General features: G+C 38.4%; 3 protein-coding genes across 4 annotated transcripts; all 3 read right to left on the bottom strand.

Moving 5' to 3' along the window:
- Positions 1-167: 167 nt before the first annotated feature.
- si:rp71-46j2.7 (sorting nexin-25) lies at positions 168-13,007 on the bottom strand. Its single transcript, XM_067519596.1, has 16 exons — positions 10,313-13,007; positions 9,132-9,240; positions 8,006-8,219; positions 7,537-7,679; positions 6,474-6,642; positions 6,293-6,348; positions 5,236-5,432; positions 5,032-5,139; positions 4,780-4,905; positions 3,996-4,094; positions 3,711-3,869; positions 2,472-3,105; positions 1,570-1,633; positions 1,300-1,481; positions 1,123-1,211; positions 168-1,019 (listed from the first exon to the last, which is right to left on the bottom strand). Exons 1-16 carry the CDS (start codon positions 10,502-10,504, stop codon positions 921-923), a joined length of 2,640 nt encoding a protein of 879 aa, XP_067375697.1. The 5' UTR covers positions 10,505-13,007; the 3' UTR covers positions 168-920.
- Positions 13,008-13,155: 148 nt separating this feature from the next.
- slc25a5 (solute carrier family 25 member 5) lies at positions 13,156-15,393 on the bottom strand. Its single transcript, XM_067519602.1, has 4 exons — positions 15,178-15,393; positions 13,905-14,391; positions 13,667-13,807; positions 13,156-13,572 (listed from the first exon to the last, which is right to left on the bottom strand). Exons 1-4 carry the CDS (start codon positions 15,286-15,288, stop codon positions 13,415-13,417), a joined length of 897 nt encoding a protein of 298 aa, XP_067375703.1. The 5' UTR covers positions 15,289-15,393; the 3' UTR covers positions 13,156-13,414.
- A 141-nt stretch (positions 15,394-15,534) lies between these two features.
- On the bottom strand, positions 15,535-21,884 carry slc25a43 (solute carrier family 25 member 43). Of its 2 annotated transcripts, none has more exons than XM_067519600.1 (5): positions 21,437-21,884; positions 19,543-19,784; positions 19,106-19,278; positions 17,348-17,482; positions 15,535-16,777 (listed from the first exon to the last, which is right to left on the bottom strand). In XM_067519600.1, the coding sequence occupies exons 1-5, from the start codon at positions 21,706-21,708 to the stop codon at positions 16,565-16,567; spliced, it is 1,035 nt and encodes a 344-aa protein (XP_067375701.1). In that variant the 5' UTR covers positions 21,709-21,884; the 3' UTR covers positions 15,535-16,564. The 2 variants fall into 2 exon arrangements, with proteins under 2 accessions (XP_067375701.1, XP_067375702.1); XM_067519601.1 differs by lacking the exon at positions 21,437-21,884 and adding an exon at positions 20,310-20,694.
- Between the last annotated feature and the right edge of the window lie 1,338 nt (positions 21,885-23,222).

Below are 23,222 nucleotides of genomic sequence, written 5' to 3' on the forward strand. Positions count from 1 at the left end.
GTGACTGCCTTTTACCAAACCATTTCAGTCTTTCAATGCTTCACCCAAAGGATTTTCCTACATGTTGCTTCAGAACAAATAAACAACTGGTATCTGTAACTAAATTACATTTACTGCATCAGTTGTAAAGAGTTTGAGTTTGTTTTTTTAAATAAATTAGCCAGAAATATTTTTAACAGTCATTTATTAAATTATTGGCAGACATTCAAGTTATTTACCCAAACATTATTTCAAGTTTCCATTGATACTGGCTCAGCCCACATTTTGACAGATCTAGGATTTGCTATTATGAGATATTGTGTTTGTATAAATCTTTAAGTCAAAATTACCCGGTATACTAATGCTCTCAAAGTATCAAATGTTCAAAGTGACAAAATATTTTAGACACTTCATTTACAGAGCAATGAAATTCAAACTGTAAATGTCTTTCTCCTCCAAGCTTAGTAATTAAAAGTACAGTATAAGCTGGCTACCACAGGGTTTTTATGATTTCACACATTGACAAATGAGCATTTACAAAACTTTACAAATAAAAACACTAAGGAAACGTTAAGTATGTGCAATATGCTCGGGATACAAATACAAAAATGTGTATTTTACACTCATCAAGATTAACGACTTTTAGCTTGTTCCTTCAGGGGCCTTCACAGCGGAACGCAATTTGGCATGAGTTTTGATGGCGGATGCACTTCCTGCTGCAACCCTACCATTTTTGACTGGGCTTGGGGCCAGTCTCAGGGTGGGATTCGAACTTCTGGCCTTCTGCATCCCAACTCAATGCTCTACCACTGAACCACCTGGCCCCCTGTTTTAAACTCATAAAGAAGTGGTCTTAAATATTTTAAGGGATTTAAAAAATATTATAAATACTTTTTTATTCTAAAATTAGAAAAAAAATACCATTGAAACACCATTCATGTTTAGTATGTGGACTTTGTGATTTTCTGTATGGCACCAGCTCTCGCATTTAGGGAATGATCATCAGGAAAACATTCTCTCAATAGGAATGAGAGGAGCATCTGTCAAAAAACATTTGTACCAAAAATATTTTTAAATTAGTAGAAAAAAAGAGCGTAGCTTACAACAAATTGAAAAAGTATCCAGAAATTTTAAGATACTCACATATACCAAAGTTTTATTTTCTTCACTCTTCTGAAAAAGATTAAAAACACAATCCACGTCCGACTTCTTCAGAATGTGATACTTTAAACCTAAAGAAAAATCATAAAACATACATTTTAGATTGAACAATTAACAACTACTACTACTTCAGCTGAAGTGCAGAAAGTCGTGACCTACATCTGGAATTGATGAGGTTGTGTGCTCGCTCTCTGGTCTCGTTCTTCTCCTCATCAGAGCGAGGAGGAGCAGAAGGTGCCGCTGACTGAATCTCTGGCCACAGTTTGTGTCGCAGAGTCTTAATGTACACAGCCATCTGCTCTTCTGTTGAGTTCATCTTGTTTAAGAAAGAATTCACTTTCCTGGAGAGGAAAACCCACACACACACTCATAAGCCACCCATACCCCACAAGACACACAACTGTGGATGTGCATTAGCAACAAACTTACTTCTTTACGACAGGCATAAATGGTTTCAAAATGGTATCAATTATGTTTAAGAGGATGGAGTTTCCTGTAAAGACATTTGGAGAATTAGTTTGCTTTTGGAGACATTTTTCATGTTTTGACTTCTCACAAAATGTGCATGTACCTTTTTTATTTTTACACCAAAACAACAACAACAACAACACTACTGGAACAGCAAGATTAACAGTAATCCATATACACATAGAGTAAGTCTTCAGCAGACTATGTGTCTGCTGCAGCTTGCAAATGTTCATGACAGTGGCTGATTCAAATGTGCAAGCTAAAAACTAACGGGTTGAGTAACATAGGTTGAGTAACATGGGTTGAGTAACACCGCAACTCATCTTATTGTGCGGTATCATTCAAAGGTCTGCATACATTTTATCATAAGATTTGGTGGTGAGTCATGTCAAAGCTTTTGACCTTTAACCATTAACCCCCATTAACTTTAATGCAAAAAGTTGCTAAATTAACCTTTTCATCTCATTACCGTTAGCCTCTTTGCATCTCATTTTCATATTTAGATTGTGAATGTAATTCCGTCAATCTTGGACTATCTAGGCTCCCCACAAGCACAAGCATGCACCACCCATAGCATATTAAGACAAAGCATACTTTCTCCTCAAAAGACTGTACAATGATTTATAAAGACTGTATAGGATTTGCTTTCTCAGATAAGTTTTAAGTCTGTACATGTTCATTTGTTTATGGCACTGAAAGCAGCTTGCAGGCATTAGGGAAAACCATTAATCAGTCGAAAATAATGCTTTTTGCTTTTAGAAAGACATTGGGAGAGTTCCAGTTAATTGACTATTTCAACATACTACATACTGGCACGATCCTGAAGCTCTGAATGCCTCTTGACTTTTAAATACTGCACAAACCAGAAATTTCTTTTAGCAGATCAAAGATGGCTTTGGTTGCCTCCAGCTGCTCCATGTTGCCTTGTCCCTTCTGGCACTGAGTGTCCTCCCCTCTCGCTTTGTTGTCACTCTGCTCTTTCCCTTTAGGCTTGATTGCTCCACCTAGCCTCCTGAAACCTATTTTCTCCTTTTTATTTTCCCTTGTGCTCAGATTGAACAACGATGGGCTTTCAGTGTTCTCCCCCTGCAGACCTTCATTTTGGCTGCAGTGTAACGCCAAGTCTGACGCCAGCAAGTCTTCTTCATTGCTGGCTTTTGTTGATACCAGAGACTCTTGTGACTTGGATAAGGAAACTCTTTTGATCATTTTAAAGTGAGAGGTTGATGAATTATCAGAGTCCTCTATTTTGTCTTGGCAACAGCTTTCAGTACTTGAAGAGTCTGAGTTAGCAGCAGGCTGCGGTTCCTTTTCTGTTTCTGCATCCTTATGCAGTTCTGGGGGAGGATCGCAATGAGAGATAACAATAGCTGGAAGCGAAGCACCCGTAACATCATTGCTCTTCTGAGTAGAGGCATCAGAGCTTTCTGAAGGCAGAGCTGGTTGTGGAGATGGCATTATGATTTCTTTTGGGGCTTCAGTCTGAGGGCTGGAGTTCTGCAAAAGACAATAAAAATATCAGGGTGGTGACAGGTGACCCTGAGGCGCTGGCCTTTATGGTGCAGCATGCCACACAATAGCAACAAAACAAATCTATATATCAATTCACTTTCTTATATTAGAACCTAAAAGTTAGAATATCTAAACTTTTGTTGGTTTTAAAAAATGTGTTTCTCACGAGCACTGCAAATTTTTGAAAGAGCTTTAGTAGAGAGTTTTGATGAGCTGGTGCTGACAATCATTGTTCTTACCTTTACTAAGCTCTGCAAAAATATTTTTCCTTTTGATTAATGAAATGTGGTGAGTCTGGCAAGAAAGAATACCCGTATTGACATATCCACAACTCATTTTGTTCACATATGCTGAGGTTTTCTACAATGCTATATGAGTTTCAGATTTGTACCAGGGTATCACATAAGCACATCCACACCACCAACTAAGATGTACAGGGTTGAAAGCTTGACACTGGTGTCTGATCATGCTTTGTAAAGGCCGCATTTACAAAGATGGGGCTGAGATCTGAGAACATAGTGACATCGCTAGATTTAGGACCATCAGGTAAACAAGCATTGAAAAGATCAGACAGATTTGTGGAACTCTACCTCTTCTTCATCTTGACCTGGAGTCAGAAAATAGGCCAAACCACTGAGAAGTTCCCATACACCTCCTTGATCCTCCTCCTCATTCAGTAGTTTGTCAAGAGGACAGAAGAACTGAAAAACTGGCTCAGTGCTGCCGATCACATTATCAGAGACTAATTCCTGAAAAAACAAAATAACATAATGTTAAGTCATAAAACATTTATATACTGTATATGTTATGTGGTATGGTGTATTTGTAATACTACAAATACACCATACACTTAAGATTATTGTAGTATTTTTCACCTGCAGGAAGTGCTGCACGGATAGTCTAACTTGTTCTTTGACCTCATCGTTGACCTCTGAATCATCCAACTCCAGAATTGTGGGAAGGTTGGTTGAGTCCTGGAAAATGCAAAAAAAACCAAAAAAAAACTGTGTGAATGTGATGAGAGCTTCATTGTGCTACCAACAAGTATTGAAAATTAACCTGGTACCATCCTAACCTCTCCAGACTGGTGTCAGAGCATCTCTGGGCAACATCAAGAATAAGTTCATAAAATAATTTTATTGATTTAAACTAAAGCTGAACAAAATCAGAACAGTCTTTGTTCACCGTAACATTATCTCTTTGTCTCACTAGTCCTTCTTAGTATTATCACATGGTATAAGAGGAGGTCCAATCTACAGTCCATATTCTATGTAGACACGCAGTTGAAGTCATTCTGTGGCCATCAAGTCAAAAAATCATTTTAATGTGAATATTTTAGTATTTTACACAAGATCACCTTATGACCATTATAGAAGGGATGATTAATGTAACAAAAACTATTTCAGTGTACATTATGAACATGTAAATATTGGTTTAAAATTAACCTGACACACTATGTTTTCTCATGATTCAGGCAGAGGCGGCGTAAGGAATGTAATTACACCCTTACACCACTCAGTTGCCAATTTATTAGGTACACAACTAAATCAAATGCAATGTCATCTGTGAATAAATCAAACCTAAAAGTGTACAGCAGAAATGATTAGATGAGCTGAAGCCAAGAAGCTAGAAAAATAAAGCCTCCTGGGTGAATTTTACCTGCCATTTGTTGCGAAACTGTATCACATCTATGTAGCTCTTCCTGATTTCCCACTGTAGGTTCTCAGGACTGTTATTCTCCTCTAAGTGAACAGTGAAGATTAGGTCCTTATCCTCCATGTCGGCCTACAACAGAATTAATTCCTGCTCAAACATCAACGTACCACTCAAGGACAAGCTTTTACAGAGCCTCATCTAGCAGAGAACAAGCTTCCAGGACCTTCCAAACAGTCCCTGATATTTATGACTCACACGAGGGATGGCGACGACCCAGTGGCCAACACGCCACATCTCACATGACAGCTTGAATTCCATCATGTTTTCTTGGTTTGACAGGTAGCTCTCCAGATCGCTGTCCTCCTAATGATGTTTGGCCAGAAAGGCAACAATGAATCTGTCATGTTTCACAAGTTGTCATCTCTAGTTTAATATATTTTTTATCAGCAGCAGCCTTACCCTGTCAGAGTCCTGCTGGCTGTAAATGGAGCTCTCTCTGCTGCTGACATCGTCCTCTATGGACGTGTCAGACTGGGTCACCATGGTCCTCATCATCGGATCCTGCTCCCTTATCCTGTCCTTCTCCTTCTTCTTCTTTGCCCCCTTGGGCTTCATCTTGTCCATAAACCTTGATAATCCATCCCTAAACTTTTGGCCTGAGATTAAAAAATGCCCCATCCTAAAAGTCAGTGATAATTTCACAGCTCATTATTTAATCAGTATTATGTTAATTGTTGTGTTCACTGTTCACTGTCCATATAATAAGTTCTACCCTGACACTGATCTTAGCCTAACTGACACTAACTTTATGAAAAATTATGGAGCATTATTTAGGGTTAGGCACATCTGAGAAAAAAAAACGCTCACAGGACTCACTGGATAAAATTCCCACTTCCTTAGGCTTATTACCTCTGTTAACACAATTAGTAATCAAACATTCAACGTTATGATCTGTGTGACAGTACCAATTCATAATAGTCCTTTTAGAGTTACATAATTATCACAGATAACAGTGTTTTCTGATTTACAAGGCAACCATTGGAGAAAATATCCGTATTTATCATATCCAATGCTTCATTATCTTGAATTAATCAGTTCAGATTCAATCATCGTTACTGCTGAATTTGTTTGGAATAAAAACAGTAGGGAAATGTTTGAAGACAACACAGAAATTATTTGGCATACAGCTTGCTGTTTTTGTAATTATGTGTCAGTACCAACAAATAAATGAAGCTGGAAAATAATTAATTATTGAAGGGCGGGCTGGTAAAGAAAATGATATTGTCAGTTAGCTGACAACATGCTGCTATTCATTAAAATGTACAAGATGTTATGTAAGCTCAGTCATCTGTTCTCTAAACTCCCACAAACCATAGTCTGCCTTTCTCAGGGCTCCATAATCTATATTTAAAGTGTTTGTGAACTAAAAATTTCCTAAAATCTAATTAAATTTCTACATGTTGAAGTGCCACATATGTTTTGCTTTAAAACATCAGTTAAACTGAAACCCACATACCTCTGCTTTTTCCCTTGATCCTGGTGCTGGCTAAAATCCCTGCTTCTTGGAAGTTCCTAAAAAAATTATAATAGAAAAGCCACCAAACAAAAGCAGGTCAGTTCCAATTTCAAACACAGAAGGTGGCCATTACATCCGATGCTTTGAGTCTCACCAACGCCAAAAGATGACAACTACTCACCCATCACTTTCATAGCCTTTGCCCTCCTGTGAAGCCAGAGATGTTTGTTCATGGTCTAAATCATGCAGATCCTCCACAGAGACTTCGGACGTCACGCTGTCGAGCTGGCTCACCACCAGCTGGTTCAGGTTGTCTGGGTCAGATAGCCATGTCACCAACAGACCCAACCCTTAAGGAAAACCAGCACACTAATCCTACAAACTGTTTGTCATCACTTAAATGCACACAGAATTCAGGAGCCAGAATAATCACATTGGAGAACATATTTGCAATTATAATGGGTCATGTTTCTACAACAGTAGTTTCCCTTTTTCTAAAATACAGTTATATGTACACCTTGAATGCAACTGGTTAGCTTAGCATAAATGCGTGAGGCAGCCTGTTCATTCCAAATGTAATAAAACCCACCTACCAGCGCTTCTACACCTCACTAATTGACATGTTGACAAGTTATGGAGAGTTAATGGGCCAAGAAAGTTGCTTAAGGCAACAGTGACAACAACACATAGAGAAATAATTCAGCTCATTAACCTTTGATTTGCTATATCAGCCCCTTTGATACACTTTCGACTTCAAAAGTCTTTAAGATGCATAACTGTAGAAAGAGCATAATATTAAGCATTTCCAAATGACTGCAAACATTCACAGTCTACGAGCAAAACAATTAGAAACGACCCATTTCTAAACACCAAATTCAAATTGGTGAATTTTGGAGGTGCAGATAATGTAACTACAGCCATAAAAAAACATTTTTGTAACTTTGCTACATGCCTGTTTCATGCTACTGTACAGCAAGGCACCATAGAGATAGCACATTTTATCTGCTGCAAAAAAAGACACTACAGCGAATGATATAGGCAAATCACTGTGGAAAGAGCCCTCGCTTTACTCTATATAACCCATAATCCATTTCTTAAGCTCGACAATACCACTGACAAAAAGGGATTACATACGATTCACACATAATGTGTGAATTGTATAATACATAATAAAAGCAGCAAGTGGCTAAGCCCTTATGCATGACTTCATTCCTGCAGAGAGATGATTTTTAATGCTTTCTTACCCTTTACAGCAAAGATCTCATTTAAGACACAGTGGTTGACTTCTTGTTCCCCCAATGAAATTGAAAAGAGGTTACGTAAAAGAGCATCTGAAAACTCTCTGAGAACGGCGATCTCATCTGCTCTGGAGCTGAACAGGAGATGTCTGAGACAGAAAACACAGCAGGACAAGAAAAAGAGTTGAGAGTGAATGGAACCACCCATAATTACTAAACTAAAATCAAATATGCTCATCGTCACATATCTGATAAGTACTTGATGCTAATCTTTACCCTACAATGATGGCTTACCATGGAAACACCATTTACTATAGGAAAAAGTTAAGATGCCACAGCAGAGATCCAGTAAACTGATGGTAACTAAATCCCAAGTTAAAAAACATACTGAAATATTGATATAGCTGAGACACATTAGTGAGTTCAAAGTGTAACTGAAGCAGCACCAGCATAATTCTGTAAAAGTAAGCCTCACCTGTCGGGCTGTTTGGCATTACGTAAGTACTGTGTCAATATCTGAATGGAGCCCACAACCACTTGGCAAATGTCAAAATCTCTGGATCTCTCGAATATGCGGTTGACTACGAAGTCAAACTCCTTGCTGAGCACCTGGTGCAGCGGCTGGTGCTCGCGTGGCTCGGGAACGCTGTACCATGGCAGGATCAGCTGAGTGTAGGCACACTCAAAGACTGAGGAGAGCAGCCACAAAGGAACTTCACATTAACTCCGAGCTCCAACGCTCACATCAGATTCAAGCTTGCTTGGTGAATTTTATTTCTTTTTTCCTTTTTTGCTTCTCATACAGTCATGTCAAAAAGAAAAAGTCAGATGGAAATGATTAATTTTAGAAGTCAGCACAAATACTCCTGTGACCTTGAGAAGTTTATGGTGAGAAAAAGACTTCTTTGTTGTTGGATAGAAAAATGTTTTTCAATCATGCAGAGACAAGCTGAAGAAATCAACTGAGTGCACAGATGTGGAGACCATTCTATTAAAGCTGTGACATACTATCATTTTCAGTGACTTACAGGCATAAATGTACATAAACTTGAATGAGCTGATATTAAGTTACTCTACATGTTTGCAGACTGTAACAACAAGAGTCTTACGTAAACTAATGAAGTATTTATTTTCATAGCACAATAACTACACAAAGCATTTTGAATAGTTTACAAGTTCTGACCATAAAGTTGAGCAAAGTGCATGAAGACAGCATGAAACACATACTCAATGCTACTCTAGTCTCATGGAAACTGGGCTACAGAGTAGTGATATGCATCTTATAGGCCAAAGCAAACCAAATGAATTATCACTGCACAAAAAGCAAGCACAACTGATAATGCTGCTTGAAAGTCTAATATCTTATTTCCTGTTTAACTCATCACAGCCACATACAAGCTATCTAATGAGATGGTGTATTTCATCACTTCTCTCTCAGCCCAAAGCTCCTCCTTGTGCAATGTAACACGAGCTGTGCCTATGCAAAACTGGGTGAAGTTAAAGCAGAGGTACATCCTCACATCAAGAGCAGTTTCTGCCAAGATAAATGTATTTGCACCACTTTAAAGCAAATTTCTTCTTCAGTGTAAAACATGCCTCACCTTGCTGTAAAGATTTCTTTACATGTGGATACTGGCACTCAAGTGGTTGAGCCTCCTGCCTGGTTTCTCCATCAGTCGAGTCAACAACCAAGTCTTCATCAACAGTTTCCTGGAAAACACAAGAGTAAACTACCAGAGATATACAAGATTAACCAATTTGCAGTGATCAGCCACAGCATTAATCACCCTGACAGGTGAAGTGAATAACATTCAGTCAGTTCTTTAAGCTGATGTGTTGAAAAATTAGCAAGTGTAAAGATCTGAGTGACTTTGACAGGGCCCAAATTGTGATGGCAATAAAACTGGGTCAGTGCATCCCAAAATAGTATTGTGGTGTGTTCCTAATCTGCAGTATCTACAAAACGTTGCCCAAGGAAGGACAACCAGTGAACCGCTGAGTCATTTATTTGTGTGGGGAGTGTGATGCTTTGCAATTTTCTGCTGGGAAATCATAGGTCCCTGTATGCATGACAATAACACCTACCATCTGCTCTACCCAAACAGTGTTTTTATGGTATCAACATTATTACCTGATGTCAGTGGCCTCTTTCAGCAGGCTAATGCTTGTGCCACAGTGTACAAATTGTAGTTCGAGAAACATGAAGAGGAGTTCCAGTGGAGCATATGTGAGATATAACAAATGTAATTCATACTAAATAAATAAGAAGGATTTGATTTTATGTCTCACATAGGGCAATAAAACAGATTGACCACTTTTATAACCTTGATATATAAATGCCGCTGATGTCTTGGTGCCAGATATCTAATGACACCTTTACAGGTCTTGTGGAGTCAATACCTCAGCAAGTTAAAGCTATTTTAATTTTAATTTCAGGTCTGATCAGTGCATGTTCAATTAACATAAATACAGCAGAAAGGTTGGTCACTGTGGTATGTATAAGGTGGAAACACGTTCTTCAGGCCGCTCATAAAAGCATCTGGACCTGTCAGTATAACCTGTTACGTAAACATCCCAAACCAGTTAGATTAGTGACTTTTTCACATTGTGACAATGATTTAAAAAACATATTTTCAACATAAATCACCACTACATCAAGGCGTTCAAGGTGTCATTTGATTCATAAGGGCATCTGATGTTCCCATTTTCCATTAGCTCAAGAAAGCAACAAGGATAATTTCTGAAATAAAAGCCCAGGCTAAATGCAGCATGTATTTTCTACCTGAAATGAGGTTTCATTTTCTTTCGTTTCCTTGTCAGTCTGAGTGCTTTGCTCTCGTTTAATGTCGAAGAGTGGAGTTGAACAACACCAACAAAGGAAACAGAAAAAGAGCTGGATCAGTGTGCGGCCGCCGTCTGAGAAACACCACAACAAGCCGAAGGTAAGCGCAATGGAGAAACACCACAGGTACATCTTCCCTTTGCTCCGGTTTCGATCTCTTACTTCGACCCCTGTGAGCCAAACATCGCAATGTTCACCCACACTTTAGCACCAAGAAGAAGACGGGCTTTGCTCAAAAACGGGAACTGAACGGCGAGGAAAAAACTAACTTTATTAAACTTGTCAAACCTGTGATTGGCTGCATGGACTCCCGGCGTGTCTGCTGTGGACAGGATGCCATCTACAGGTGACAAGCGCAACTGACAGCAAGCAGCCTGGAGCTTAAGGCGACCTGTTCCCCACTAGACAGACGTGGTTGCAGATCAACTTAAGGGATGGGTGGATGTTTTATAATGTCAGACTCCATCATACACTACAGCCATCATTAAAGTTATTACTAGACAGAGAAGTAAAATCAAACTAATAAATAAATGCCTTAGACATTGCAGCTGTAGAGTGAAGTCAGCAGCCAGACAAGCGCCACCAGATGGCGCTAACACCTACCGCTAGACTAAACACGGAACACACCAAAGAGCAAACAATAATCAATTCAAACACTTGCGGAATATATGATGTAAGGGGTCTTTTAATAACTGATTACTAGGGTTTATTGTTTATTATTACGTTTATTATTTAAATCTCTCTGTTTAAGAGAAATATTAATACATGTTGGACACAATCATTAGCTATTGTCAGCAGCTTTAACTAACATCAACCCAACAGGGTGTTTAATAGCGCGCCATAATGTAGTTATACGCAGATATAATGTAAAATAATGTGTTTGTGAACAAGTGGAGGTTGGTGCATAACGAGAATGGTCAGTCAACTTAAAATGTGATTACAAAGTGCATGCAACTACATTATAGTGTTCTATAAAGTTTTTTTTTTTTTGGATTTTACACAGTTTAAATAAATGCTAAAAAACAACAACTCTTTATTATCCATAAGTTAGATGGATGTTTATCTACAATATGAGTTTAACGCGCTGACGTCACGATCACCTGGTGTGATGACGTATTTTAGAGTAACAGCTGAAATTACATAACAGCCTGTCTGACAGAAGGTTTTTAGTAACCCAGTGTGAACGGTAGCTTCACTCATCCATAGACCTAGATCTTGATACACACACACGGACTACCATTTCCCATTTACAGTAGGACACAATGGAATGTAACAGAAGTAAATTAATTACAGTATTGTATTTCAGTATTTTATGCTGATTTTTGACAGTTCAAGCACATTTTTTCTAATGATACTTATTTTATTTCTTAGCAACTCTTCAATATGGTTGTAAACGAACGACTCACCGAATGAAAGAATAACTTTGTGTGCTACCTGCTCAGAGGGGCTTTGGAAAAGGAGTAGTGCAAACAGTATTAAAAGTGATTTCCCATGGTCAGGCAGTATGTCAGAGACTTTTTGAATCACTGAAAAGAAGATTAGACTATGCCTAGTGGAGTAAATCATGTAATCTGATATTGTTGCTAAAATTAGAATACTGTATGTCCTCCATTCAAGATCAGTCTGGGTTAAGTGTCCAAGACAGATATTGTATCTACATACAACCTTCTGGCATGTTGATGTTCTTAAAATGTGAAGCAAATGTAATTTTACATTTAATATAGTTACACACACATTAATACTCCTGGCTCCTCTGGAAGTGACAAATTTGGTCTGAGGACATCACATGACCCAAAAGTGAGGAATAGTAAAGACATCTCTTCAGTGACCCAATTAAACTTATGATGAACTTTCAGCTTAGATAATGGTTCAAAGCTTAATAGAAATAAAGCTCCACTTTCAATAAGAAAACCACTGCTGGAGAATTTCTGTGATATGAAAAGACTGTTAAACAAATTGTAGACCATGTGCTGTACATCAAATCTTGTCTCGATAGAAACTGTTATTTTTTTCTGAAATGGACAGATAATCAACAGCTCTTTAATGAGCAATAAAAAAAGACTGAAGACTCATTAAATTCACTATGACCATAAACCTTATTTCAACAAGAACAGCTGGTATGATCAATATCAGAGAGGTTCAAATTCTGACACCCTTTAAGATAAAATACCACACTTGTCTCTGTTATACTTGGAATATCGAATAATGTTTTTACCCACAGTTCACTGGCAGAGATTTAGCACTCAGCTGACCATGATAGTAAATAACTGGAGGAGGAACATTTAAATGTGGTGAATGGCTTAACAACCCAAGGTTAAAGTTCTCAGTCACGCCAGTTGTAGTCAGATGAGGCTTGGCAGGAGCTAAACGGATATGTAGAAGGCTGGAATAATCCACATTGCAAAAGGTAATCCAGGTCTTTCTCTGCAGGAAGTCAGCTTCTTGCAGAGAAAGCTTTGTGCGACGCAAAGCTATGCTGAAATATTATTTAAATATTATTACAGTTTAAAATATAATAATGCTCCCTAGCAAACAGGTGCTCGTATCACGTTTCTGGAAGCATGTCTCGATTGAAATATTACCAGCTAGTCAACTTTCTCAGCTGACTTTGGCTTGCCACCAACTACAACCTTGGAGACCTCTCCAGCTCTAAGCTTACATTTCACACAGGAGGCTGTCAAACCGTTTCCTGAAATGGCATGTGCTGCTAGGGCACTTGTCACGCTGTGTAATAGTGCCCTACATGCTGTTCACAGCATTATATTTCAAAACCAGGAAGGAGATTTACTCAGTAGGTTGCCTTTATTTTCTTTTTCCGGCAAGGTCCTGTGTTCAGGGAATGACATTCTGGTGAGGAGTGAAACCAAAAAAAAAAAAAGAGCATGGGCCAAGAGAATAGTGCATTACTGATTCTCCAAGTACAACTAGCAGAAAATACTAGTTGGTCCCTATAAATATAACTCAGGATTTAAGTCCTTCCAAATGTACAAGATATGTTACAGTTAAACTTCACAACATGAACAGTGGACATACAAAAACAACTTAGACGAATTTCTTAAACTCATCGTATAAGACAAGCACAAAGGCTCCACCCATGCCTCTCAGAACATTAGACAATGCTCCCTTGAAGAAGGCCTTGGAGCCTTCGTCACGCAGAATCTTCTTCCAGCAGTCAATGGTGCCGGAGTACATGATGTCGGCTAGGAGAATAAAAAACAGAATTAGAAAGACACGTTAATATAGCAACAGTTACAAGAAGAGAAAGCTATAGTTGTAAAATATTGTGTTAATTACCTCCTTTGCGTCCAGATTGCATCATCATACGACGACGGACAGTGTCGAAGGGGTAGGATGCAAGGCCGGCGACCGCGGTCACAGACTGGGCAATCATCCAGCTGACAAAAATGTGTGTGTTCTTGGGGTCTGGAAGCATGCCTGTGAGAGAAGGTCAATCAGAAAGGTGGACACGGGTCCCAAATGGCAAATAAGTCCACCCAGAAAAGTTTTGTGATGAATGGTAAGGAATACTCACCCTTTGCTGTGTCATAGATGCCAAAGTATGCAGCTCTGTAGATGATAATGCCCTGTACTGAAACGTTGAAGCCCTGGTACAGACCCTTGATGCCATCAGACTTAGATATTTTCACCAAACAATCTCCCAGGCCTTTGAACTCACGCTGAGCTCCAGCTTTGCCAACATCTGCAGCCAAACGTGTTCTGGCGAAGTCGAGGGGATAGACAAAACAGAGAGACGTGGCTCCAGCGGCACCACCAGATGCCAGGTTACCGGCGAAGTATCTCCAGAACTGTGTGCGCTTGTCCACACCATCAAGGAAAATCTTCTTGTACCTGTCCTTGAAAGCAAAGTTGAGGGCCTGAGTGGGAAAGTATCGGATGACATTGGCCAGATTCCCTCTCCAGAACGAGATGAAACCCTGCTCCTTGGGGATACGGACAACGCAGTCGATAATGCCTTTGTACTGCTTGTCAACTGAAATCTGTTTGCTGGCGTGTTGTACCTGTAATCAGTAGAGATACTGCAGTACATTAGACGCAATAAATGAATGAGGCAGGGTAAAACAAAAAAGCAGGATGTTAAACACTGCATAAAACTGCTACTGTGAATAACTGACTTTCTCACTCGTATAATCAGTGAGGACATACATTCCCTGGATTCTCCTGTGTCTCCGACTCAGTTGCATTAATGTGTTAAGAGTACAACTTCTGACGGCATCCATTCAACAATTCGCAGCCCCTCCTCCCGCTGCCGAGCTCAGGCCTAATGCAGCAGTGAACAGCCATGGCGCAAACCTTGCTGTGACCTTGGCTTCTTATTGTCAAGCCAAACTACAGACCTGTCTTGGATGCGGAGTGTTATTCTAAACGGAAACACAGTATATGTTCATCTATGACTTTTGTCAGACACCGTATTTTTGCTTAACATGACTGCATTTCGCTGGTCGGTGGATTACGTAACAGGTCTATTGCGTCGCTCTTATGCCCATTCCTCATCTCTGCCTGCACCATCTTTAACAGAGCTGCTCTGATTCACTATTTTCAGACCCAGGCTTCTACTCTAAGCAATGCAGATCTTTTCATTTGTCCCTTTGATCTTTTGTTATCCCCCAACTGCATTCGAAATTACTAGGAAAAAGGCAACATATTAAAAATACGACATATCTTGTGCAGAAAAAACAACAGACCGCATGTAATTAACAGCTACAGATAACGGAGGTGTCATTAAAAGTCAGATGCTTGCAGAGAAAAACATTAATACAATAAATACATTACATATTAACACTCGCCTGGAGGAGAAGCTTGACTCTCTCGATGGGGGCTACAGCTGTTTTAGAGATGGCAGCGGCAACACCACCAGCCAAGAAATCCTTGGCGAAGGAAATAGCTTGTTCACTCATCTTCAGACGTTGTCAGTCTCCGTCCCGTTACTTGGTCGGTGGGGTTTGCCGGCGCAGTTGAAATGGCCGAATCCAATTCTGACGTGAGACGATTTAAGAGGACTAAACGCGAGAAAAAACGTGAACTTGTGACGATTCTCGTCTGTGACTGGTCAACTGGAGGTGTAGTAGGCGGGACTAGCGGATGTCCTTGAGTTGTGATTTGGTGCTCTCCCGGGTCACTCAAGTAAACCGTAGCCGAGCCATCAAGTTTATCATGCTATAAGTTGTTTCAAATTTGATTGAATCGCTTTTCAACACAAGTCATGGACATTGTAAAGTGATCAAATTAAGATTTGGGTCGCACCTAAGGCTTCGAAGTTTTGTCAAACGTCAAGTGTGAACCAGCTGAGACGTATAGGCGATAGTAGGTAGAGGTCATTCCCATCTGTTAATGTCCTTTGGTTGTCACTGAGGTTCCTGTAGTGTCGAGCAAGAGGACATTTTTCAGTCAGCTGACTGATTACATACGAAACCTGTGTCAGCAGACTAGTCCAGCCTTTAAAACCATGTAATTGAAGTCTTTATTTACTCCTTTAGCCAAAAAGGCAATTTGTGTAGCTTTGAAACACAACAGCAAACACCTAAGAGTTAATTTTGTTCTTTTAATGGAAAAAAATATTTTACACTTGAAAATAAAAGATGTATTAAATAAGCATTGTTACTTAGCTCCTTTCTGAGTTCTCTTCAGCTGTATTTTTGCTACAGGGCAAAGTTAATTAAAGTAACTTACAGAGTAGAAAAGCAATTGTAAACTATGTGAATAAACATTTGGCACGTGTTAATACAAGAATAACTTAAACAGTCCTCTAAATAAATAGTTAACCCTCAAGGCACGTATTTTGTTGAAAAGTAGGTGAATGAATGTAAGAAATATTCAGTTTATCTAGGATGTGCAATGTTGTGACTGGAACAATTAATGCAGTCACTCCCCTGTGATTTCTCTGTGACCTTACAATTTTAATCATACAAACTTTGGAACTTCACAAATTTTTTTAGAAAAGTTTTAGTGAAAATAAAATGCAACCATCAAAAAAGTCTGCACAATCCTGGAGGGACTGAATAATGGTTTAAAAGAGGTAGACAAGTGCTGACTGGAAATAATGTAAATGCATTTGCCTTTAAGAAGACATGAAACCTAAGATTTTATGCAATTTTTACAGATAGACTGAATAATTTTAATATGACAGATATCCCATTTAGCTGGTTAAGTAGTATCAGTCAGTATTGGTCAGTTTCACCAACGGTTTCCAAAAGAAGACTCCCCCGACCCAAAATTCCTGTTTTTCAAGTAGCGCTTAACCTCCTCCAACTCGTTGGGCCCGAGGCTCTGGTCGACCCCTGGTGTAAGCTTGTAACTCAGAGGTGATACAATGTACCCATTGCGGTAAAGGCAAACTTGTTTACACATTTCAAAGCAGGTGAAAAGAAGGCCAGAGTAGGGAACAATCTGTGAAAGACAAGAGGTTGGGAAATAGAGATGAGTTCAGTGTAAAGCCAGCATTTTTAAATTAATGACCTTAATCATGTGACCACAGTTAATGTTGTGCTCTGGTTTGGGACATAATAGAAGTATGCTAAATATAAAAATAAAAGTATAATCCTCCTACAACCTGGTGTGGGATTTGTTTTTATTCAGTTTTTCATTTTAGTAAAAACTGCAACTACTAAGGACTTATATCTTTAAAACAACATATAGCTATCGTGACATTTACAGGTGAAATAGGAGAATGGAGCATGCTGTCCTACAGACAGATTTACTCACCTTGGTCATGCTATTCCTGCTATGAATTACACACTGCCCCCTTACCATCCCCACTCTATGTAGGCAATCCTATCAGCGTCACACTCATGTTTCTAAACATGTGCAGTTATTTCAGTTCCTATTACATGTATATAACATAATTACATGTATATAACATAATTGTCTATTAATATATATTGTATATAACATAATTACAGAGAATCTAGAGTAATTAAGTAATTAAAAATGATCACACATATATTAATAAAACTGTACCTTTATTGTGTTGGCAGTGAGGCCATTCCACAGTGAGAGGATGCCCTTGTTTTTAACAACCTGTATAAAACAGTCGATCATTCCACTGAAATGGACGTCAACTCCCCCAAAATGGGGAAGACGGGCACTCTGCGCCTGAGAGGAATAAAAGTTAAAATGAAACGTAAGGAACAAGCAAAGGGTTACAATGTTTCTTTGAAAAATTACTAAAAAGTTTACGTAAAGCACAACAAGAATGTTTTGGATTATTGTACAAGAGATAATTTGGTTATATACATATTTATTTGTAAGTAATGCAGAAAATAAAAAGTGACTTCCTTCTACTGTTTACTACAGGATTATTGATCCTTGATCAGTTGGTGTTTGATAAGATAACTGACAGTGTGTGAATGTCATTTTGTTTGAGGCCTGTGCTGATTTAATCAAATTCTCCTTTCAATTTTCAGTAGCAAGTGACCAAATCAATCAACCAATCAATCAATTTTATAAACATAAGCCATAATAACAATGAACTAAACACTTTGTAAGTAGAAAAAGGGATAATGTGAAAAAAATGATGTAAAATAATAAAGAATTAAACAATAATATTAACAAAACTGTAAATGGGGTAGCAATCCTAGAAGTTTAGGAAGAGGTAATAGTACATGAAAGAACCAGTGTGAAACTGTGCGCAGTGCTCTTCTGTTCCACGTCTATAGGTGGACTATCCTGTGACAGAGAACACTTATCTTTACACATTTTAAGGGAAATACAGCCATAAGGGTTAAGCCAAACCACTTGATCATTTTTTCTCTGTCTTGCAGTTAATGTTTATCTCTTCACTTTTACAAACAAAGAACCACATCTCTAAATTATGTAGATAAAGTAACATTATTCTCTATTGTAAAGCGAAAGAGCTGTGATCGGTTTTTGAACTGGACACGCATGAATCTCAGCTTGCCTGTCTGCTGTCTGATAGTTACTGACTATGTTTAGAGTACTTATCTATAGCTTCTACAGACCCAGGGAACTTTCACATTCCCAGCTGCTGTTGAATCTTGTGGTAGCTAATAATAGACTGATGCAACCGGATGTAGTATACTATCCTTTGATGCCCTATTGTTCCCTATGTGTCCTTAGTAATCAGAAGACAGTTCAGACTTAAAATGAATGCGATTCAGACCATCATGGTGTTTTAAAAACACATATTTAAATGACCTGGCATTACATTCCCAAGAATTAATCTTAAAGGAAAATTAAACTAAACTGATTGACTGCATTTTAACTTCCATTGTTAGAAGATACTTAGTGACCAAGAAAGGTCAAAGTACGCTAAGGGAAACCACAACTGCCCCCTAAAGGACTAAAGATGTTAATGCAGCCAATTTACAAGACCTGCTACAGTATACAGCTGTTGTGCTTAGTTATTTTATAGTATTACAGGTAATAATGATGAAATAAATGTACACAGACTTATTTGAAGAGGATAAGTTACTTGAAAAATCTCTTAAAGTATTTCCAACACCCTCAATAGCAGTCTAGTAGAGTAATGTATATAAATCTTCCAATTTATTTTTCTCCATTAAAAGACCATAAAAAGCAACTAAAATAACCAAATCCAATGACCAGTGATTGTTAGCTGACCATAAAATTCTATCATATTTTAGCTACAAATCATTTATATTATATTTTAATAACCGATTTTCTGCTAAGTATTTGCTTTTGCTCTTTTCTTTTAGCGGTTCTGTTTTAGTCCTAAACGCTGTTCTGGCAAATTACCTGCATCTTCCTTTTCACTGTTTCAAAAGGGCATGAGAGGGTTTGAGCCACTCCTGCTGCAAGACAACCATTAATGAAGTTCTGCATGGGGGTAAAGCGAAAAGGAGGCTCCTGCCAGAGCTTTTCCAAGTTCATATAGACAGCATAGCATCCAACAGAAAAGGGAAATGCACCTGTTGACAGATTAAAAATACTATAATTTACAGTATATTGTCTATAGCTGATGAAATCTGCATTGGGAACTTTGGTAAGACTGTAGATGAAAACTGCTGTCAGGAGGAACAAAAGTACCTTGCATTTTGGTCATTAGCCAACCAGAACTAAATAGCTGCCAGATAAACTCAGTGAAAAGCAGATGTGTTTTAACAACATTAACATTTAATTTCTTAACCCCAACTGTAGCAAATTAATTAATCTGTAGGAATGTGCATACACACCCAAGACAGTGAGGGAAAAACCCCTGTAGAGCGCCAGGAGCCCTTCACCATTGTAAATCTTTGATAGAGTGTGAGCAACGCCCATGTACGAGGGCTGTCTGCAATTCTGAATGATGAGCCTGGTCTCTGCCACCTCCAGAGGATATGTGGCCAGTGCAGCAAAAACACCAGCCAGACCACCAGCGAATATGGCTCTCCACTGTGATATAAAGCCCAGTTCATCCATGTGGAGGTGGACTATCCTGCACACAGAAAAGGTCACAATTAGTAACATTTCATTGGATGTGATGATTGTTAAGATTGGTGAATGGTTCTCTCTAATTTGTTCTTCTGCCAGTTTGATAATATAAATTGACAGTGTAGCTCTTAAAAGGTAGACACTTATATTATGAATTTGTTAATTACTTTATGTTTTTTCTTGGTGTCAAACCAGTTGTTCAAGCACAACCTCTCTCTGTGTGAAGTTTTTAAAACAGAGGTAAATTGAAAATCTTTAAATTTTTAGAAACAGCATATTTAGAAATGGAATTAATAAACAGCCTAAATGAATAATCAATTAATGATTAATCAAAACTAAAACCTGATTGAATTGATTAGGAATTTATAAAATATCACCTTGGATTTTCCAAAATGTTGATGGGCACTAAAGCCAGTTACATGTTTCTTTTATCATAGATTTTGTCATTCTATATGAGCTGACTAACAAAGATTGGGAGAGCATAGAGTTTTGGTGAGTTTACATAGTACTAATTAATATTAATACTCACATTAATCTCTTGTCGCCAGTCAATTTTAGACATTTTAAGGCTATTTATTAGTAGTGAAATAACTCAGCAAGTGTGTGACAGGCCTAGAGGAAAGGGCTTTCTTTTCCGGAACACAGTGTTCTGAACAGGTCATTATCTTGTTCTGTCAGGGTGGGGTGGGGTTCACATGCACATATGTCCTGGAGCGTAAGAGGATGTGTGCAGAATGCTGGCTTCACAACAATCTACAGACAGTGGATGATGCGTTTACACTGGCATGTTTATTTAACAGCACTGCAGTATGTTTTGTCCTATAGTGACCCAACAGACATATTATGGCTGAGAGCCCTGACAACAGCCTTGCAGGCACCAGGTTCTTTCATGATACTGTAAGACGATGGTGAGTTGCTAAGTTAGTCAGCAACTATATAATAATTGGTTACTTTATCTATAATAAATGTTCGGGTCTGCAGTGTTTATCACACAAAACAAGGCATCTGAGGATATGTCAAGTTGGACAAATTGGAAAACTGTGGTGGACAATTTTTCATAATTCTTCCATATTTTACAGTTCAACCAACTAGTCAATTGATTGGCCGACTGATCAATAATAATATTTTTATATATATTACACATATTTAAACATATTAAATTTACTCTTACAGATATCAATAATAACCAGCATATATTAACATTAGCAAACTCTTGGCATTTCAGTACCACATCAGTCCATATTAGACAACCTGAAAGACGAAGCTCAGGGCTCGTTAAACCCTGCACCTTTAAAAATCGACTGAGCAGATACAGCATTCTGATTGGCTGGTAACTTAAAGTGAGATTCATATAGTAATACAGGAAGTATATGTTTAACAACACTGACCAAAACTGAACATCTGATTAATCGAACCCTTTTTTTCCATCCTATCAAAAGAATAAACATTTTTGATGAATGTGCCAATTTGTGCATATAATTAAATTTATCTATGTTATGCACTGTCAGTCAAAGTCAGATGACTAAGCTGGCTAACAGGCTAAGTTAGCATAACATTGGACAAAACTCAGATAAAAACAACAACATAAGACATTTTTAAGTAGATTCAATGCGAGAACAAATCATATGGATCAAAATCTGATTCAGCTTCACTTACTTTCTGTATGTTGTGAGATGAACCGCGCTGTAAGGGAACAACCGGAGACAAGAGGCGAGGTTTCCCTTCCAAAATCCCCTAAGTCCCTCATTCTTGTAGATAATTAAAAAACTTTGGAAGAATCCTTTTTTACAGTGAAAAGTCCCCACCTGGCTTTTAATTTTTACAACCTCCAAAGGCGACGTTACGGTTTTGCTGAAAAATCCGGCAAAACCGACGCACACAAAGCTTTGCGAGCTGGTCAGCCGGTTGTCTTTTTTAATTGTGGCCATTGTTATGTTCTGACCTGACCCTGAACCGTCCGGTCCTCGTAACGATCTTTGAGGGACAGCAAAGAATTTGTTTGTGCAGGTTGGACATCTAAAATTAGAGGCGTTAGAGCTGTTCTCTGTCTCCTGTCCCGTCAAGCGGTGTTGTATGACAAGCTCACGCCAGTTTTTTTTTTGCCACCAGTGTTTCCTCAGTAGCACTAGAGGGCGCTCTGTGACCTGGAATAAAACCCAGAGAACCAGCTTAATCCCAAATTACAGTCAGTCCAACAGAAGTACTCTAATTACTGAAGTAAATGTGCAAGTTATCTGCCTAAACATCTTCTACAGAAAAAGTGCTTTAGGTTCAAAAGTACAATAATTTACAATGTATTTTAATCAGCATTAAACATGATGTCACTAACATGAGGCGACAAGTCTTGTCCCCATCTCTCAAACTCTCAAATGTGATTTAAAAAAGAATAGCAACAAAAAAATTAGATGCAGCTCATTGGTAAGTGGGACTACGGTGAGCTATTTTTAGAACAGGCCCGCGGGCTACTCATGTGGTCCTTGCGGGCTACCTGGTGCCCACGGGCACCATTTTGGTGACCCCTGTTGTACAGTACTTGAGTAAATGTACTTAGTTGCTATATCTGCAGTCCAGTGCAATCGTTTTTGGCTTAGATGTTTCTTCATGCAAAACAGCATTGGATTAAATATTTACACAGTGTATAATCGTTGACTTTCAAAGTATTAGGGTAAAATAGATAAAAGCACTGAAGTGTAACTGTCCTGCTCTAGCTCAGAAATCTAATGCATGGGCTCACAGCTGTGCACAGGATTTTCATCTATGAAATTCCTTTAAGAAGTTAATAATAATAATATTAATAATGATATTAGTGAACTAAGGAACAATATTATTTTAACATTTATCAACTATAATGTAATAAAACTTTATTGTTGTGGAGACAGTTTGTCTCGGAGTGAGTCAGTCAATATCTGTACCAATTATTATTTTGAAGGGCGCCAAATATGGTTTTGCAACAAAGCCATATATTGGGCTAATTATTTCATTATGCCACTAAAACTTTGTATACCCTGAGGTCAGGTTTTGCCCTGGATGCCACTGCCCTGAGTTTGCTAAGGAAAAGGAAGGCAAACTAATGCTGATGTACATGCATGCAGTTTCTTGTAACTTTGTCCCCTGGATGCTTCAGTGTTTGTGGAAATAAGAAACTCATGGACAAGTTAAGAATGCTAATTGAGAACTTAATAATTGTTAATATTTCTTTGAGGAGGGCTTGTAGGCTCATGGACATTGCTGGTAACAAATACTTTTGTCATTATCACTAATCTCATGACTGTTTTGGCCACAGTTGATTAATTGTTAATTGGGAACTGGGAAATGCAGATTATAATTTCCTCCAGCCAACCATGATGAGTTTTATGAAATGAGTATTCCAAAACTCAAATATAGTCAATTTGATGTCAGGTATGATAAACAAAGCATTTGACAAGGCACAGCCTACAAAAGT

Source organism: Channa argus, chromosome 10, assembly GCF_033026475.1.
Source record: "Channa argus isolate prfri chromosome 10, Channa argus male v1.0, whole genome shotgun sequence".
Classification (NCBI taxonomy): domain Eukaryota; kingdom Metazoa; phylum Chordata; class Actinopteri; order Anabantiformes; family Channidae; genus Channa; species Channa argus.